General features: G+C 42.1%; 1 protein-coding gene across 8 annotated transcripts in view; it reads left to right on the forward strand.

Annotated features, from left to right (window-relative positions):
• Positions 1 to 16382, forward strand: part of RABGAP1L (RAB GTPase activating protein 1 like) — a 544030-nt gene that overhangs the window by 513403 nt on the left and 14245 nt on the right. For 5 of the 8 annotated variants that reach the window (XM_034779149.1, XM_034779151.1, XM_034779148.1 and 2 more), the window contains 2 exons: positions 6223 to 6315; positions 15749 to 15859. In XM_034779149.1, the coding sequence (XP_034635040.1) occupies positions 6223 to 6315; positions 15749 to 15859 (204 nt within the window). Of the gene's footprint in view, positions 1 to 6222; positions 6316 to 6611; positions 12430 to 15748; positions 15860 to 16382 lie in introns of those variants that run through there. The other 3 variants (XM_034779152.1, XM_034779156.1, XM_034779155.1) reach the window with 2 other exon arrangements.

Consider the following 16382-nt stretch of genomic DNA (forward strand, 5'->3'; position numbering starts at 1 on the left):
CTAAAACATTAAAATAAGTTTATTAACTACAGAAAGATAGATTTTAAGTGATTATAAGTGTTGGGATAGTGGTCAGAGCTCGTTACATAAGAAATAAGAGTAATAAAATAAAATTACAGTCAAATCCTAAACTTTATCAGACTAAGCGAGATTTGAATCAGACTAAGTGAGATTTTTCTCACCCCACTAGACGTTGTAAGCAGTTCACCATTTTTAATACACAGGCTGAATTCCCTGCTCAGCATGGGATCAGTCTCCACAGTTAAGTCTTTTCTTCCAAACGTTCTTGATACCTTCAGAGTAGGGGGGGAGGAGAGAAGTGGACTCATGATGCCACTGACCCTTATTTTATACTCTCAGTTCATGTGCCTGGAAAAATACTGGCTCTAACATGGAGTCAAGCAGCACATGTCCTGATACTTTGCTGGGTATCCGGAGTTAAGCAATCCCTATTGTGTAGAGCTTGAGCAACTGTCTCTTACTGAATTGTAAATCTCTTGTTTACAGTTCCTGGTCAATGGCTAGTGATGGTCGCTTAACACCTGTCTGGGTGTGGGTCACCCATTTTGTTGCCACTGGAGAGCTAGATGTGGGCATCTCCCAGACTCATAACATATTTCAGTAACAACCCTGTAGCAAAATCTCATAACTCCGTATACAATGATGATATACATATTTTGACAGAACAAGTTCCAGCAAATTATGACTTTTCATAGGATACCTTAGAAAGCATTCTTTGTACAAATATCATAACCATATAGAAGTGGTGAATGTGGGGGTTACAGGGTGCTATTTTGAGGTACATTATGTCACACAAGGAATGTATGGAGTCTTGCTTCTACAAATGCAGGAGTAACCAAGAACAAAAAGGAGCAGTTTCTTAACTTACAGCCCTCGAGCCTCTCCAGCCAACAGAAAGACAGTTTCTTTCTCTAGCTTTTCCCAGGGTCACACTATCCCCACAGGTTACTGCTTGACTCTCTTGCTGTTTGCTTTTGGTTCTCTCTCTATTCAGTTTGTTCTCAGTTCCTGTGTTCTGTTTTTCTGCACACACACCTACCTAAAACAATACTCAGCAAAAACTGCGGGGTGGATTCACAGGTGCAGTGGGTTTGAGTCTTGCTCAATCTTATGCTGAAAGGTGACTTCCAGTTTACCCAGCTGCAAAATGGTACCTGCTCCTTCAGGTTAGGGCAGACTATGGCAGGTGGACATGATGCTGGCCACATCGCTCCCTTGTGTACCATTGGCTATGAAACTGTCATGTCTTAACCATGTCAGCCTGATGACCATTGGCTCAGGGGTACTTTACTTTTGTCCTAGGTGGGGTCTTAGCCTCATGTTAGTTGAAGGGGGTGTTCACCCAAGAATCTCATTCTCAATGTGGTTTTAGCAACTCATAACAAGGTTTCAGCCAGCTCACAACAATACCCTAAACCAGACAAGTAAAGTTGCTCCCAGCAGGTGGCCAAGTATGTTTTAAAAATGTAACAAGGAGTGCTGCATACTACTGGCTAGTGTGTTTAGGTTCCTGTTAATGGCCTCTAACACAGTCCCAATAAGGAGAATTAGTCCTCATCCATTTCACTTACAGAACACTAAAATGGTGCCATAAAGCCTCGATACAGTGCTCTTTGTAGTTGTGTGTTTCATGGCAAAGTCTCTCAGCCCTCCTTCAAACATCCTAGTATAGGTTATTGCTTACCCAGCCCATATCTTTATACTGCCTTTCTTTTGCCTGGCTATCTTGTATTACAAAGAAGAGAATAAGGTTGGTCTTGCATTGAACTGGGACTCAGGGGACCTGGGTGCAATTCTCAGCTCTACCACAAACTTCTTGTGTGAACTTTGGCTTTTTTGTGCTTCAGTTCCCATCTGTAACATGAGGTAATAATCTATATGCCTGTGAGGTGGAGAAGTGATTAATGTTTGTGAGACACTTGGATGCTATAGTGATGGCGGCCATATAAGTACCTAGTTAGATATCAAGATATAAAACACGGAACTTGGGCCTCATGCTTCCTTTGTAAGCTGTGCAGAAACTCCCCCAGCTCTTTTAGATGTTTGGACCTCTGAGGAACTGGTAGGGCTGCATTGAAACCATGCTTTAACCATCACGGCCTTCCAGCAAGTCCCTTTCACCATCCAGGACTGCAGTGGTGTACACAACAGAAGTGAGTATAATATAGAAAGTATTGATAATGGGCCTGCTTAATGGGTAGTTCTGTTGAACACTAAATATGAAATAAACATTCATATGTCATTAAGGTTTGACTTAAACTCACAAATACCTGAAAGTAAGGCGTACAGGTGACCATGCAATTCTTCTCTGGCCTCTTCTGCTTATCTTCCTGTCTAGCCAATCTAATTTATTTGTATCCACCCTATGTATGTAGAATGTGTGCCCATCACAGAGGTATGTAAGTGAATGACTGTAGATATATGCATATATGCAAACCCAGACCTTGTGAGTGTATTGAGATTTAGCACACACACTTTCGCATGTGCACCTTAAAGATTTGATCCACTATTAATTAAAAATATCGAGAAGCAGGTACATTGATTGGTACAACAATTCATTTACTATTTTTCTCCCTCACTGTGCCCCTTTCTTTGCAGTCTGGTGGCTTTGTCCTGTCATTGATCTGAAATTTCCAATACAGATCTGAAATTTTCAACATTGTCTAAAAGAATTGTTTACCTTGCAATACTGCACTTCAAGGTGCAGCAATTTCTAGTCTAATTCTCCTTTTGCTTCATAAATACTCATGCTTTTTATATCTGTACATGCTTCTCTGCCTGTCATTCCCTTCTTTTTCTCTCTCTGTTTTGTGCCAATAGCCGGTAGATGCAAAGCATGACACAACAGCACAAGAGACATAAGCTTGGAAGGTATCCTAGCAACACGTCATTCTGGGAACCTGCTCCATTTCTCTGAGCAAGATCAAGTAAACATCATGGAATCACAGCAGGGTGGGAATAGATTGGGTTTTGTGTAGGATCGGTTTATTTCCTTAAAATCTTACTTTGAAGTGTACATTTAGCACTGAATGTTAAGGTAGCCTTAACAGCCATAGCGTGGTAGGAAAGAGGAAATGGTTTGTACTTTCCCAGGAAGCCCCGTTTTTCATATAGTTAATGGGGTCAATTGACATATAAATGAGATTTTCCTATTAAATTATTTTCATTCAAATATGTTTTCAGGTAATAATAATAATACCATCTCCCTCTTATCACTTAGCACTTTTCATAGATATTTATTTAAGAGGCATCCAAGTAGAATTCTCATGAACATTTATCCAGAATTACTGCATTGCTTGTATTCTTCTCTGTTCTCCTTATTCTCTTCAAAGTCTTTATTTTAGGGTTGTAGGTTTACGTTTAACAATAGGCTGCAACTGTTCCATTGTGCTGTATTAGCCCTTCCTGCGTCTAGCACAGATAGGGTTACCATATTTCCACAAGCAAAAAAGAGGACACGGGGGGGGGGAGGAGCCCCACTCTACCCCTGCCCCTGCCCTACCCCACCCCATCCACTCCCTCCCACTTCCCACCCCCTGACTGCCCCCCTCAGAACTCCCAACGCCCCCCCACTCCTTCTCCCCTGACTGCCCCCTCCTGGGACCCCTGCCACTAACTGCACCCTAGGACCCCACCGCCTATCTAAGCCACCCTGCTTCTTGTCCCCTGACTGCCCCCTCCTGAGAACTCCCCACCCTAACTGCCCCCCTAGGATCCTACCTGTCCCCTGACTGCCCTAAACCCTTATCCACACCCCCACCCCATATTCATACCCCCGCCCCCAGACAGACCCTCGGGACTCCCATGCCCTATCCAACTGCTCCCCGCCCCCTGACAGGACCCCCAGAACTCCCGACTCATCCAACCCCCTCTGCTCCCTGCCTGCCTCGACCCCTCTCCACACCCCTGCCCCCCTGACAGCCCCACCCCCGAACTCCCGACCCATTCAACCCCCCCTCCCTGTCCCATGACCAGGGCCGGCTTTAAAGAGCCCAGGAATCAGGCTGCGCTCCGGCCGGGGTTGCGGGGCTTGGGGCTGGGCCGGAGGTGCTCATCCGAGGCTGGGCCGGTGTGCTCGGCCGGAACCGGGGCTGCTGCCCTAGGGCCCGGGCCGGAGCTGCTGGGACTGGGGGTGGTCGGCCAGCGTCGCTCAGCCAGGGCCGGGCTGGCATGCTCGGCCAGAACTGGGCCTGCCGCCTTGGGGCCCGAGCTGGGCCAGTGCTGCTGGGGCCGGCGCGCTCGGCCAGAACCGGGGCCGCCGCCCTGGGGCCCGAGCCGGGCCAGAGCTGCTGGGGCTAGGGGTGCTTGGCCGGCACCGCTCGGCCGGGGCCGGGCTGGCGCACTCGGCTGGAACTGGGGCCGGTGCCCTGGGACCCGAGCCGGGCTGGAGCTGCTGGGGCCAGGGCCGGAGCAGCTGGGGCTGCCAGGCGCCGCTTCACCCGGGCCGGAGGGAGCCGCTCGGCCAGGGCCGCGCCACCCCAGAGCTCTCCTCCTCGCGTCCCCCCAGCCCCAGCCCCAGCTTACCTGCTGCTGCCTCCCGCCTGCCCCTGCTTTTTTTCAGACTTCCCACGAAGATCTGATTTGTGGGAAGCAGGGGAGGGGGAGGAGCAGGTGGGTGGAGCATTGAGGGGAGGAGGGGGAAGACAGCTGCGGGGCCGGACAGCGTGGTAAGGCTGCAGGGGATGGGAGGAGCCGGGAAGGGGCTTTGGCTGCCAAGCAGTGCTTGGCCGCCGCTTTTCTGTCCATAAATAGCCGACCGGGGGGAAATCCTGGACATTTTTAGATTTTTAAAAATCCCCCCCCGGACGGGCTATTTATAGACCGAAAATCCGGACATGTCCGGGGAAATCTGGACATATGGTAGCCCTAAGCACAGAAACTCCCTGTGGCAGTGTACTGCACCTTGCAAGCAGGATTGGCTTCCACATCTCCCAGCTGTAACTCCCCTGACCCTTTCTGCTGTGACTTTGGGGACCACCTCGGCTCTTCCCTATGGCAGGGGAAGAAAATCCCCAAATGGAAAATTGAAAAGAGAAACTATATTAAGCCCCACCTATGTGTGTGCACACACACATACACATGCTGTACCCTCTAGTGGCCACATGGCCCGATGGCCACCTTCTCTTCCCAACAACCACTATGACAGGGTGGTTGTGGTGCAGCCCTGACCTGCCAGTAGCTGCAATGTGGATGTCACATGAAGCTCTGTACTAGCATGAAATGCTCCTGATTTTAGTCAATTGCTTAATAACAAGGGGGGCAGGGACTAGAAGACTGGCAGAAATATCACAGGAACAGATCAAGGAAAATCATGTATATTTTTGTAAATCACTGTGACATATTCTTCCACTGATGTCCTTGCCTGATGCCAATGTATGCCGTACAGCTAGCAGCTTTGTTGTTGCCTATTCTGGGTTGTATGGGGACATTAGAGTGCTGTTAAAGGTCTTGTCAAGGGAGAAAGTAATGGGAGTATACACAAAGCTACATTGTAGCCAATTAAAAAAAAAATGTAAAGTTGAGTATCTCCATTCTACATCTTAGAAAAATACAGATGCTGTTTCTATATCTTGACTGATTTTTTTGCAAAAAAAACAGATGGATGTTTTTGTGTAAATCCAGCTGTCTGTGACTTGACCTGTTTGCACAGTTGTTCACCAAATCTGTCTGTGATTTTCATCTGTGTAGCTGACTCACTGTATCCCTGCTATGGCTGGAAGTGAGCAATGCAGCTTTATCAGTGTCATAGGGCATCACTTAACTCCGGGACACTGATGGCCAGACTTGGTGTGGGCAGGTGAATGAGAGCAGAGCCCCTCAGTCATGTTCTCCTTGCCATTCTTCGTTTATTCCCCATGTTGATACCTGTTCTCCTGATTCTTATTCAAAATGTTTCTACTTCAGGATTCTGGTTTCCTTTTGAAGTATTTAAAAATAAGTGCCATTAAGCTTAGTAAGAATCCTCTCTGCATGTGCTGTATTGATAACTGGTTGGCGTGCCTCTTTTTACTGTCAACAAAAGTAGAGTGCAAAAATGTTACTTTTCCCCCAGCTTTCACCCCATCTTTCTGGTGACAGTGGGATGAGGAATATTCAGTAGGGAATATCCAGAGCTGCTTCTACTTCATGTTTGCAAGTAAAGACTTCTGGAAGCCCTTTCCTGTGCTTCTCTAAGAGCATGTTTTTCTGAATGTATTCCAGGTGCCCACAAAGAAGCTGAAGAAATATGAGAGAGAGTATCAGACAATGCGAGAGAGTCAGCTGCAGCAGGAAGACCCTATGGACAGATACAAGGTAAAGGAGACACTATATGGAAACCTACTCCATTGGCTAAATCACATGCACTAGTGATCAGATTTCACTAGTCAGTAAGAGGTGCCTATGTCAGTATTTCACACATACTGGAATATGCCAATACAGTACAGAAAACTATATTGGGAATTAAAGTGGTGGGTCAAATTCATCTAATTTCTTTAATGATCACATTGGCTACTTGGAGACATTCTGATTTTCCAGGAATATTTCAGTCAAAAAAATTGAACACTCGAGAAGCCCTCAAATAGCCACATATAATATTTTTCTTCTTTCAGTTTATATGTTTGTAGGTAACTCTCCTGCTGTTGCGCTTTTACTGGGAATCTGCATGAGACGCTGTGAGACTGAGGGTGATTCTCAACTACTGACACAAAAAGGAGGAAATAATACTTACTGTTTAGCAAAAACTGTGCATGGTCACATCCACAAAGACTTTAGGAAGGTGAACTCATCCAAGACTGACATATGGTCCTTGTCATTAATCTCTGTTTGTAGCAAGGTTTAATAATTTTTGTTAGTACAAGGGGGTCCTGATCCCTGCTTGGGGTCCCTTGGTGCTACTGCAATAGACATAATAATGAACAGGAGAAAAATAAAGCCCCAATGATGTGTGAAGCAGAATAATGTTGGTAGTTATTACATTTATTTGAATGCATATCAATTACAGCTTAAAGAGATCAACAACATATGGCCACAGGTTCAGAGTCAAATGTCTTGGTTACTGTGGAGCAGTCAAGTTGTTAGTCTGATAGGTTGATGGTTCACAAAAAAAGGATTAGCTCAACAGTATATCTGAATTTCTGATTTCCAGGGTAATTGGGCCCCAATGCTGAAAGCCGCTCTCTGCAGGCAGGCCCCCACATGCATGTAGCTCCAGCCACACAGAGCATCTTGCTGGGTGGGGGCCTGACTGTGTGACTATCCAAAACCTTGTCAGTACTGTGTTATGTACAAGCAGATATAAGTATGCATGATGTTATCCTTTCTTGTGTTTGTTTTCTAATGCTGCATACACAGGCAGATCAGGAATCATTCAGTGAAGCAATTTGTGAATAATTTCAAATAATGAATAAATTTGACAGTTCCATGATCTGCTATGAACAGGGGGAAAAGGCAAAAATGTGCTGAATAAATTTACAAATTATGGCCCAGATCCTGCATTGAAAACCAGGTATGCAGACACCTGCACCTGCATAGGGCCCCGTTGGCTTCAGTTGGGCTCTGTGCAGTTGGAGGGGGTTTGTCCATGCAATTCTCAGTGTAGGATCTGGGCCTAGAAAGCACATTTTGCTCAAGCTGTTGACATTTCACCATGGGGGGCTGGTTCTTTTTACTTTATAAAAGTAATTGCCCTGTTTATGGCAAAACTTGGAAAAATATTATTGCACATGTAAGGTAGCTTGCCACTCTTACAGAATGGGGTTTGGAAAAGCATTATTTTGCTCATACCAATGTTGGCCATACTGAGGGAAAATTTGTCAGGAATGTTGCAGATAATGCACAGATAAGCCAACACAACAGATCTTGTAAAACTTTGCTGAGGATGAACTCAGTACTCATAAAGTCACCTTTCTGCACTCAGGTCCTACTCCTAGCTCAGTTCAATTGGACTAGAACCTCTTAGCTTTAATTACATGCCCAAATGTTGTTCCTCAGATAATACAATAAAGTAATACGTTGATTTTTTTTCTACAAGCCCTAATAAACATGTGGCACCTTGTAATATTTTTTATTGTAATATATTTGAATTTCATTATCATTATCATAATGATATATTCTGTTGATTTAGACTTTTATAGGGCAAGTTCTTTCTAAGGTTTGTATTTCATTTAAAATTCAGGACCCTTCTACTACACCTTTCTTTTCCCCAGCAGCAGCTCAGCTTTCCTTAGATGCCTTCCTCAGAGATGAGGCACTGAACTGCCTATTGGGTGACTTAGCTGTTAACTTATGTGGCCAGCATATGCCAGCAACTTTTTTACTGTTACTCAATATTATACATAACATAGAAGTGCCATTTTCTATGTACTTTCTAAATGAATTCTGTCTGGCATACATAGAGTAGTAAACAGTTCTGCAAGATACTACAATTGTGTACAGTATCTAAGGTTATAGAAAACAATGTATGATGCTGAGGAATAGTACACAGTCATGTAGTGAAAGACTGTTATAATGCATACACGTGAAGAGGCAGAGTTAAGACTGTGTTTGAAAGTGTACCTGGCATTTCTTGATTTCTGAGGCTAAACTGCAAATTAACATTTTTTAACATAACTCTAATCCAGCATAGATCTGATTTTCTGTCAGAACTAGGACTGCATTCATGGTCAAGAGAATGCTAGTTAATTTCCCTATTTAGAAATAACCATATTTACTGCTTGTTAATTCGGATTGTTTTCTTTCTTCAGTTTGTTCATACTTTTAACACAGAACTACAATAATACTTAGAAAATGTAGGGTACTGTTCATCTTCAAAGCACTGTGCAAGCATATTAGCTAATTAAACCTTACAGCACTCATGGGAGATGGATGAACAAGATTATTATTCCCATTTAGCAGATCGTGAAACAGGTGAAGTGACTTACTTGGCCACACCCCCAGTGAGTCACTGTCAGAGGCAGGACTAGAATTCAGGATTCTGGCTTGCAGTCGTGCAACTCCTTGTGTAACTTTTATCTGGGTTGGATCAGGTCAACCTTTTGTTGATGCACTGATTAGTAGAATGATCCCTCACAACCAGCATAGCTACATTTAGTTCAAGCTTTTTATCTGATAGGTTTCATATATGGGAAAGAGGTTCTCTCTCTTAATGGGAGAACATGTCTGTTATGATAAGTGTATTAACTCCAGTTTTGTATTTTTAATTTTATTAGTGTGTCTTGATGAGAATGGTGAGAATCAACATTCGAAGACTATGCATATAGGGGTCAGTCAGTTATGATTGCAGGCCTGCATGGATGTATAAGGGGGAGAAACCAAAGCCCTGCTCATCCCTTAAAAGACACCATTGCAGCCCTTGTGTTCAGGAGTGCAAGGACTATATTCACACCACTGCCAGTGCTAGGCTCCCTAGAACTGGAGGGTAGCACTCTGCACCTTGTCAAAGGGCCCAGGCTGTCCTTGCATGATGCCTCCAGGAGCTCCCATTGGGATGATGCTCTCCATGTGGGTTGAGGCTTAAAGACTGAGTTTTCCTAGCAGAAAAAAATTATTTTCGGTTCACCATTCAGAAGTGGGGATGGCTTTTGTTTAATGATTTCTTCCGAGCTCTGTGGAGCAGGGGTCTGTGCAGCATGTTCATCTTTTAGATGCACATTGATTCTCTTCCTTGTTTTCAGTCTGTGTTTTGATTTGTTTCACTACCTATGCAACTTTGGGGTGATCATTTAGATGTACACCGATAGCCTTGTTGTATGTCACTTTGCTCAGACTCGTTACGGTTCTTAAAGAATAAAACTGTCCTGTGAATTATCCTCCCCTCCCATGTGGGGGGGCAGGGCTTGGGGAACTGCGGAGTGAGGAGGGGTTGAAGCCTCCCAACTTTACAGATCATGTGGATCCGCAGGAAAGGGCCTCTTAAACTGACAGAGCCAGGAGCTGTCTGTTCAGTGGGCCTTCTCTTCCTGTTGCTAGCAACATGGCTCTAGCCGAAACCATGCTGCTGTTGGCATGAGTGGCTACTCAGTGGGAGTCATGGAGCGGATCTGGGAGAGCTATACAGCACTGAGGTGTATTAACTCCTAACCACATTCCACAGCAATCCAATGAACACCAAGTGATGATGATGCACAGAATGGCTGGTCTCCTTCTCCTGCCCACCCTACTCAACATCCAGGGGAATCCCTTCTGGGCAGTACACCTACAGAGGGGCATCTAGGTGTTCTGGTGAGGGGAAAAGGACTGCTGAGGAAGCATTCCTTCTCCCCCAATGCAGATCTCCAGAGGAACAAGCGTGGACATGGAGATTAATTTCTCTGCAGTAGAATTTTTTTAAAACAGATATAAACAATCCACATGACATTCTTCAGCAGATATGGTAGAGTGGCATGTCCAAACTGACTGACAATATCCCTATAAGGTATGGACAGAATTGTAAATTTATGATTATTACATTCTAAGAACTGTCCAACCTCAAACCATCTGTAAATTCTGAGATAATTTAAAATTGGGATTTTTACATCATCTGATTAATCATCAGTTAGCCAGATCATACACTGACTGAGTGGAAGCAATGTAGGACACTATTCTATATGTACAGTATGATGCAAGAATTCGTTATTGGGCATGCTTATTTTCTGCAAGTCAGTTGTGACAGATTTCATTCACCACACGCACAAATCAGAAATAGGGCTCTGAAATTCACTTTGGGGTTTATTTTATTTTCTTCTCAATTTAGAAATATTTCATTTAGGAAAACTAAATTCATACAGGCACATTTCTGCAGCAGAATAACTTTACTGTTGGGTTTTTACATTCAGACAAAAATAACGTCTGACATTTTCATAGACTAAAACAGAAACACAGCTGAGTTGCCATCCTTCAGTAAATAAATTGACTCTTAGTTAAAACACATCACAAGTTATAAGTAGAAGCCAGTAAAAAAATGGGAGCTGTGTGTCCAAGAAAAGTACCAAAATAATTCAGACAAATATTTTCCCCATATTCTGGGTGATTTTTCCAGCCTCTGAGAACTTCTCACATATAATATGGGTTTATAGGCTGTATCAGTGATGAAAACTTGGGTCCTGTAAAAAAATGTCATGTACAGTTGTGTAAACAAAAGCTAGAATCCTACAGGTAGACCCTGCACCTATGCAGAATCCCATTGACTTCAGTGGGAGCTCTATGTGTGCAAAATAGTCTGCTCGCACAGAGCTCACAGCAGATTAGGACCAAAAATGTTAAATGTCACTGCTCTATTTACCGTCATGAAATACATTAGGAAAGTTTCCTATTCCTACAGTGTGATCTTGCTGCAATAAGGTAAATATATTCACTTTAATTTTTACAGCTAGAATATGACCCTTAACAAAAGTTCACATCCAAAATTGCTTTGATATCCTAATTTTGCACACAATACCCTTGATCCTGCAATGAGATCTGTGAGTGGAACAGTTACACCTGTATGGCTCCACTGCCATACAGGAGCAATTTTTAATCTGTATTAATGTATAATCCAGATGTATTAGTTTTTTGTATGCCTGCAGTGTCAATAAGTAAAAATTAATATTCCAGTAATTTTGGTGCTAGTTGTTGCATTAGCATTCCTGAATGCAGGGGAAGAAACATTTGATTACAATTAGAGTGGTTTTCTTCTTTGTTTAAAAAACCCCCAAACTCTGCACTATGACAGTTGAAGGAATGTTTCTTTAAAACCAGAGCCAAGAGTTCATCATAGTAGCAGAGAGCGCATTGAAAAACTTTGTGATGCCTTCCATAAAACCTCTTTTGTCCTGGATAATTGTTCCTTTAAAGCTTTGTGGCTTTTTAGCCATCTTACATTTCTCAATTTTACCATCTTGGAATTAACCTAATTAACTGCTTTTTTTGATTGACTCATGAAGACTTCAACCTACTGCCATCCAGGAATGTGAATTCTAATCAGTCGTTTCATTTCCATCAATAAGAAACTCTTCAGGTTTAAATATCCACTTTTTGGAACAACAAAATGTGAAAATTAAGATTTCAGCAAGGTTGGTGACAAAAGTCACACCCAGCTTTAGTAGCAGCAGTGAAAAAAATTTGCATCATCATTGGTAATCATGTATATTCATCCTTCATGCTAGCCTGATAGCAGAGGGTGGAGTTTATTAGCTTTTTAGTCTTCCTGAGTTGGGACTTGCCTGCAAGTTTCAAATCAGCTTTCTTCTTTAAATCAAATGTTTGTTTTAATAAGTGGAAGCTGGAGTAGACCATACCTTTAAAAAAACAAAGTGAAAAAATCCCAGTGTAGGATTAGCAAATCAGGAATTTTTGTTTGTTTTTTAATTTCCTAATGATTTTGTTTGGTATTTAAAATTCACTGGATATCCTGTTTTCACTGTGTTGACACCAATGATTGAAAGCAGTAGTTGGTCTGTGACTTTGCAGGAGGTAAGTTTATTTGTGTATGTTTGTAATGTGTTTGTCTCTATTGGAAATGCAGTATCCTCCTTTTCCAGACACTAACCAAATGTAACCAGCTGTCTCCTGTAACAAAAGGAAGGAGACTAATTTGGAAAGCTGCAACTTTTATTTTACTGCTTGTGGAAACAGTGATACAAACAAGAAGGGAATACTTAATACAGTCAGTAAACTTTTATAAATGCTGTGTATTTAGAGACAAGGCAGGGAGTGATTGGGAGGCTCTGTTTACACTTGTAGAACATCTAGCAGGTCTGACTAGTCAGCTCATGCGAGGTTACAAAATTCTGGTTCTGATGTTAGCCTGGTTGTAGCTAACAAACTCCATTTAAAATGAATCTGAAGATTGCTCTCCCTGCAAATGAGGCTATGTGAAACTCTGCAAAACATTTGACAGTCAGCAAAAGTAGCTCACTTCCTTTTGTGAGAGGCACAGCTTAGTTATTATGTTCCTCTTTTTTGTTAATATAATTGTTTCTTTGGATTTAAATAGATTTGAGAACTTGCTCCTGAGAAAGCAGGCAGTTCTACATTGGTAGGGTGTGGGGAGAGGCTGGAGAAGCCTAGTCATGGCTAATCATACTTTGCATCCTTGTTCTAAGGGAAAGGAAAGGCAATTTGATAAATTATCCTCAGCTAGAAAATAAATATATGTAGAATCACAGAGACTAAATAGCTGTTGGCTGGTATAATGAATAGGACACATCTAACATTTTAAAACTTGCCATGCAGATTCCTATTTAAGAGGAGGATAGTGCATTTCCAACCACATTGCTTGCTTTCCCACTTGTCTGTGAGTGCAGAGCAGGCGTTTGAAACCTCACCTTATGCTGCTTGCTTTGCAGACACTGATGCTTCTGGCAAAAGCATAGCAAAGAATGTGAAAGCCAACCAACTTTCAGGGTTATTTCATGCAGATCTGTAAGGAATCCGGCTGATTTTTTCCTTATCTTTAAACAGTATTCCTATAATCAGCATTACAGCAACTATGTTAGTAATTTCTGCCTAGTGAGACGTTTTAAGTTAATTAGGTCTCTTTTTCAGCTATATCTGCTGTCAGGCAGCTATCTTTGCTCATGAAATTGGCAATCCTTTGATAATGTGAACAAAGTATTGAAGTAAAGACACTTGATAGCTTTCTATAGAAGATTGTAATTTAGTTTTACATCCAAGTACATATTACCCTTACCTGAAGAACTAGTTTTAACAATTTTATATTTATAGCAGAGTACAGTGTAATTTAACTAAAAACTCAGCAGAGGTTTTTGTCTTTAAAAGATGTTTACTTGACTTGTGTCAAATCATAATAAGGTTCTTTCATTTCAGTAATCATGTAGTAGTTGTTTAATGTATGATGCCTTCAAAAGGAAACAAATCTACCTTCCTGTGCAGTGCAATATTTCAGGCACTGTTGCACAATAAGGTCACATTGAAGACTAGGTATTTGCAAAGGCTCCACTTCCTGGCATAGAGGAAGCTGTTTAACAACAGGAGAGGTTTTTTTTCTTTCTTTTTTTAAACATCCTTTTTGAGCAGTAGTTCTCCTTGTTTGTTTTGGCAAGCATATGAAATATTCTTGCAGTAGGAGGATGTTGGAGCAAAAACAGGACTGCATCTCTGTAGGTTTCATCATGACATTAATCTTTAATTAGAGATTAATCTGTAATTCCTGGAGACTCCAGGGCAATCCTGGAGAGTTGGCAACCCTTCTCTGGTGGGATTTAAAGAGGAAATACCTTACCCATATCTTCCATTAAGATTGTTAGGAACATAGTTGCGGAGTAGGAGGAAAATTAAGAAAGCTGAGTCATATGTTTATGCAGTGGGTTCAGGGAGTCTTTGTTTTGAAGCAATGTAGTGGTTGAGTAACTCATGAAAGTTTATTACAGAGGTAGTATCTTGCTATCTTAGAGGCTGTAATATATTTCATTTTATTTTTGTTCAAAGGAAAAAATTGACATCTGTCCTCAAGTGAAGAGATGGTCTTTGTAAAATGTTATCATGTGGAGAATTCCATTCTTCAATCATAAGGAAGTTCTTCATAAAAACTTGAAATTTTGTCTTTATTTTACATAGCTCATAGATTTCCCCCATCCCTTCTTTGGTATGAAAGACTAGTGGCCATTAAGCAAGGGCTCAGGCAAGCAAATCTGCGGCTCTTTGCAAATTCATTTGATTAAGATCCCCATATTTAGCCCATTCTTCTCAAGCCAACTGCTTGATGGGGACTCTCAGAGCATGCTTGGCAGCCTGTCTGCTCACCCTGAGACATCTTTAACAAATGTTTCTGCCTTACAGCCCTTGGACAAGAAACATCATTCCAATGATAAAAAAATGCATTAGTTATTCCTCTCTCCCTTCTCCCCTAATTTATGTACACTGGTTTGGTAGTGTTTTACAACCACTTTGCACAGGAATAGGTGACTACACAAGGTGCAAGGCAGGGGAGAATCAGGCCATAGTCTTCTATACACTGAATATTTTTTTCATTTCTGAGTTGATCTGCATCACTGTTCTGGAATCTATATACATTTCAAAAAGAGAGGCCATCTGGCCATTTGCACTCTTTCTTGGCAGATGTCATTTGAATACACACTAGAAACTACTGGCACAGATTTTGGAGAAAACAGTTCAACAGAGCTGTAGAAAGGTTCATTACTAGGCTGCCCTGTTTTGAGACCCAGCAGAGGAAGGACAGTTGATTCTACATCATTTTTAGAACATAATATTCCTATGGAAGATTTGAAATCAATATTTGGTAAATTGGGGCAGGACAGATTATATTTTGGACTTGAATAGACTATTAAGAGCATCTCTTAAAAATGGCTCTTGTTCATTACCACTGTGTTTTGTGTGGGATTTTATTATCTAACCAATTTTCCTTAATGATCACCATGTAGAAGCAGAGTATTTTTGTTGTAAGAAGGGTGCTTTTGAACTCAGGGAAACCTACAATCAGTGTGTCATTTGGGCCTGAACATAAATATGTTTGTAAAGAGCAGCACAGGGATGGAATTGGAATCACTGCCCTTCAAGTTACATTTCCATAGCACTGTTTCAGTTTTTCTAAACAGGCCCTGTCAGATGGGATACTGCATCTGCTGGCTTAATTCAATGTTGTTTCCCACAGCAGCAATCCTGCCTTAACTGTGCACTCATGTCTTCTTGGTTTTTACACTGTTTCTCATTCTCGTACACACCCACAAAATATTCACTTGTCTCTTTGTTCTTTCATTTTAAAATTGATAAGAATTAACTTATTCTCCTGTTTGTTCCTCTCTTTCTGCAGAGGGAGAACCGCAGGCTCCAGGAAGCCAGCATGCGGCTGGAACAGGAGAATGATGACCTTGCCCATGAACTTGTAACGAGCAAAATAGCCCTCCGAAATGACTTGGACCAGGTAACACAGGCACTGATTTGTGGCCAGGCCTGAGCCTGAACTCCTAAAGTTAGGTGGTGGGGAGGGCAATGGCAGCATTTTGCATTCACAATTGTATGAGTGCAAAATTGAAGGCATTATTATTAGTGCCTTTATCTGCTCCCATTGAGATGCCTAACTACCTGAATTGTAACTGCAGTCAAGAAGTTAAGTATCTAATGGATGCAGTTGTAGGCACAAATATTGGCACCAGTGGACACCAAATTACCTGTGCTATTGCAGTCTGTTTTGGAAAATGTAGGCCATAATCTCTCATGCAAATATCAGAATATAGCTACTAACTTGAAAAATGTATGCCATACTCTCCAAAACTTTAATTTGCTATAATGTCATCCAGTATGTCTCTCACCTCACACATTCCACTACTCTTCCAAAACCATCTAATCCTAGCTCTAGTTACCAAGGTAGCAGACAGCACTCCCAAGAAAGCTGAGGGGTGCTAGCAGCAAATGTTCAGATGTTTAGTATTTCCATCAGTAATCTG

Source organism: Trachemys scripta, chromosome 8, assembly GCF_013100865.1.
Source record: "Trachemys scripta elegans isolate TJP31775 chromosome 8, CAS_Tse_1.0, whole genome shotgun sequence".
Lineage (NCBI taxonomy): Eukaryota > Metazoa > Chordata > Testudines > Emydidae > Trachemys > Trachemys scripta.